Source organism: Batrachochytrium dendrobatidis (assembly GCF_000203795.2).
Source record: "Batrachochytrium dendrobatidis JAM81 unplaced genomic scaffold BATDEscaffold_55, whole genome shotgun sequence".
In the NCBI taxonomy this organism is placed as follows: Eukaryota; Fungi; Chytridiomycota; class Chytridiomycetes; order Rhizophydiales; genus Batrachochytrium; species Batrachochytrium dendrobatidis.
Window position 1 is genome coordinate 10,577 of NW_006281138.1, and position 3,231 is coordinate 13,807.

General features: G+C 40.1%; 2 protein-coding genes across 2 annotated transcripts; both read left to right on the plus strand.

Moving 5' to 3' along the window:
- Positions 1-822: 822 nt before the first annotated feature.
- BATDEDRAFT_28830 (uncharacterized protein) lies at positions 823-2,096 on the plus strand (the record flags this gene model as incomplete). The annotated part of the gene is made up of 4 exons (XM_006683222.1): positions 823-968; positions 1,385-1,488; positions 1,632-1,858; positions 1,995-2,096. The coding sequence occupies 4 exons, from the start codon at positions 823-825 to the stop codon at positions 2,094-2,096; spliced, it is 579 nt and encodes a 192-aa protein (XP_006683285.1).
- Positions 2,097-2,240: 144 nt separating this feature from the next.
- On the plus strand, positions 2,241-2,924 carry BATDEDRAFT_93052 (uncharacterized protein; the record flags this gene model as incomplete). Its single annotated transcript, XM_006683223.1, has 1 exon — positions 2,241-2,924. One exon carries the CDS (start codon positions 2,241-2,243, stop codon positions 2,922-2,924), a length of 684 nt encoding a protein of 227 aa, XP_006683286.1.
- Between the last annotated feature and the right edge of the window lie 307 nt (positions 2,925-3,231).

Sequence of the window (3,231 nt, forward strand, 5' to 3'; positions counted from 1 at the left end):
TCGAGTAGATCTTGGTCACTATTCAATCGAGTAGATCTGCCTATCACATATACAGTCAGACAGTCAAACACAATACATGACCACATTACAGCATACGGTTGGCATAGTTGTATGAGATGGTTGTGCAGTATCAACTGCAGTACAAACGAATCTAATATCATCAGCCATGACCGCTGCAGGAGTTGTCAGCAGCACAGCATTACGCATTGTCCATCGTACATGGATTGACTATTGGGAACGTTCACCGCACTACCCAGCCACCCCACACACTTCAAGCTAGCACATAGATCCCCGATCCGTCAGAGTCGGAGGGATGATGATGATATGGTCCAATCAACTCAAAGTATTATGTGTTGATGCATTAATGCAGCTAGTTTGTGTTACTCGATTCCACGAGGTCGATGCGTGCGGAGTCTGGGATTCAAGGTAAAATAACGAATTAATTGATGATGGTTTGATTATTACGGGACGTTTTTGCAATGTATTTGATTATTACGTGCTGAGAGTTTGGCTTGTCGGGGATTCGCATGTCAATTGTTTCAGTTAAATAGTGCATCGTTTGTCCAGATCCGACACCATTACCTACTTTCTGATCAAGATCTTACTTGTCTATCCACTTATTGATCCAAATCTCAGATCTGATTGTTTCCCTTGTGTATTTTGTTAAACAGTCATACACACTACTTGTTTGAACGTATTAGTTTGCAGCAACTATTGCAACTATTACAACTGCTACCCATATTATTGTTATCAAGTTTCGAGATCAACTCGTTTTACATTTCCATTTCCATCTTCATTTCCTGACACCCTACAACACCAATAATGAATTCACTGTGGTCCCGTCTCAACATCTTATCGGCTGATTATCCAAAACAGTCTTGCCGTAGTGTGCAAAACACTATTCCCCAACCAACCAATGCTTGTGAAAATGCACCACACCTTGCCGAAGCAAGCATGAATCCAGAAAGGTATGCAGCACAGTATTTGTATTATAGTTGTGCATCTGAATATTGTATTTTGGTTACACAACACATTGCTAACATGACTGTTTACTTGCATGTGTATTATTTACGATTTGATGATTGCATTTACGGTATTTTGGGATGGACTCGAAACGTTACCGAATTTAATTTTGTTGATTCGACTCCGACTACGCGACTTTGATGGTAATGATTTTGACTGTTTTTGATGCTATCTAATGTCATTGAACGTCATTCAATGTGTATCAATTGTGATTTGTGTTGGTTGGTATGATGTGCTGGTTGATTATTATTTGGGATTGAATTGGTTGATGCCTAATTTGATTTATGGGACAATGGGTTGAATGCTACTTTAAACTTTTACTGTTGTTTGTGCATAATTTTGTAATGTTGTGATTGACTAGTTCAAATCAGGAAAACATATATACTGATATGTATACATCCAGCCCAATCAGTGCAATCAGTACAATCAGTACAATCAATGATCCAAGAATCCCTGCTTCACCAAGTAAGTGTGTGATTTTTGTATCAATTTCTCACGAGTTTTGGATGTGAATGCATGTATTGTGGATTGTTTAGGCTGTAGTGTGTTGATGGTAACTATACTGATTATATTGACTGATGGATTGTTTTAAAACATTTACATTATAGTCTCGTCCCTGATTGAGGCAGCTAGGATACTGCAGTCTGGAAAGCAATGTGACTTTACAGTATCAACCATATATACTGCAGAGTCCATTGCACCAGATTCAGCAGTGACTGGCCATTCATCAGGACCCGTTGAGCATTATACCGATGCTCAAGCATCTATGCTGTCATACAGCTATGCTAAACGGGTTTTGGCGTGTGACAAACCGCCTTTTGAAACTCGGTATAAAGTAAGTTGGTTGTATTAGTGTAAATCTTGGGTTTAGCTTTGAAATTGCACAAGATGTGCTTGATTGATACAACTGTATAGTTATGGCTGACTAATGTTTTATTTATTGGTATGTGTCAACTATTTATATTTGGCAGGCTGACCAGATGATGTACACAAGCAGTAAGCTTCCTGGAAAAGCTGATAGATCAAAAGTGTGGCAGCCCATGTCATCACTGAGGGATTCTATCAGTGTCTGAGTATGTGCGCGAGTTACAAATTTCTGGTTTAACAATCGTTGATAACAAAACATCCATTACAGTCAAAAATAAAACCCAATCACGGTGCTCAACCAGATCCTGTTCAGTGTTTGCAGTCTCTGCAGTGGTGACTGGACCAAACTCATGATTGCTGAAAACATGGCAAGATCACCGCATCAATCAACCAGTACCGTTTACTCGACCACCCAATGCATCCGTGACAAATGTGAGATGTTCTCGATTGATTCAAACAGTGCATCTGCGTTTGATGCAACTCGACTGGTATATGTAGTTGGATCTGTGTGCATGCGATTGATCAACAGCGATTTGTCAGTGTACACGCATACCAACAATTTGCGTGGTATCAGTCTGGTCCAAACTACTGGCAGGGCAATTCGAGGTAATATGAACTCGATTGGAAACGTTGACTTTTTCACATTGATGGACGAAATGCGACAAACAGTCAAATACCTCATCATGCAAGCTGTATCCTTGAAAACTGATCTGATCGCTGTGACTAGCGCATTTGGTCAGTTGCAGAGTCAAATCAATGACATTGTTGTCATGATGACCAAACACGACAGTGTCATTCGATCATTACTGGAACAGATCTTGGTCAAACTGGACTCTGGTTGCTCACCAACACATGCAGTTGTTATACCAGTTGTGGTATTCGAAACCATTTCCACGACTGTGGACATCACCGCAACAGTGACTGTGTTTTGTCCACAAAGTCAATCCAAGTTGTTCATATGTGACAACAGCACGTTGCACACACATGCAGACTGTCGATACGGAATGCCAAGCAACAATCAACTTATTCCGTAGTCGTGCAATTGTTGACATAAATACCATTGTGGTCAATGCTGTATCGACTGGTGTCAAACCTTGAATGAATGCTGCAACTCGCATTTGTTTATTGCGTTTTGCATCGAATGCAATGTGCACACTCAATAAACTTTGTGGTATTTTGGTCACATTCCGTATCAATCTGCAACGGATTACCAACATGCATACAATCAACAACACGATCAGATTATTAGTAGATCAATCTATTGCTGTCAAACTTGTAGTCATGACCCAACTCGGTACAAATCAGGTCAAGTTTGATCCAGAAACTCCAACAAAAAACATC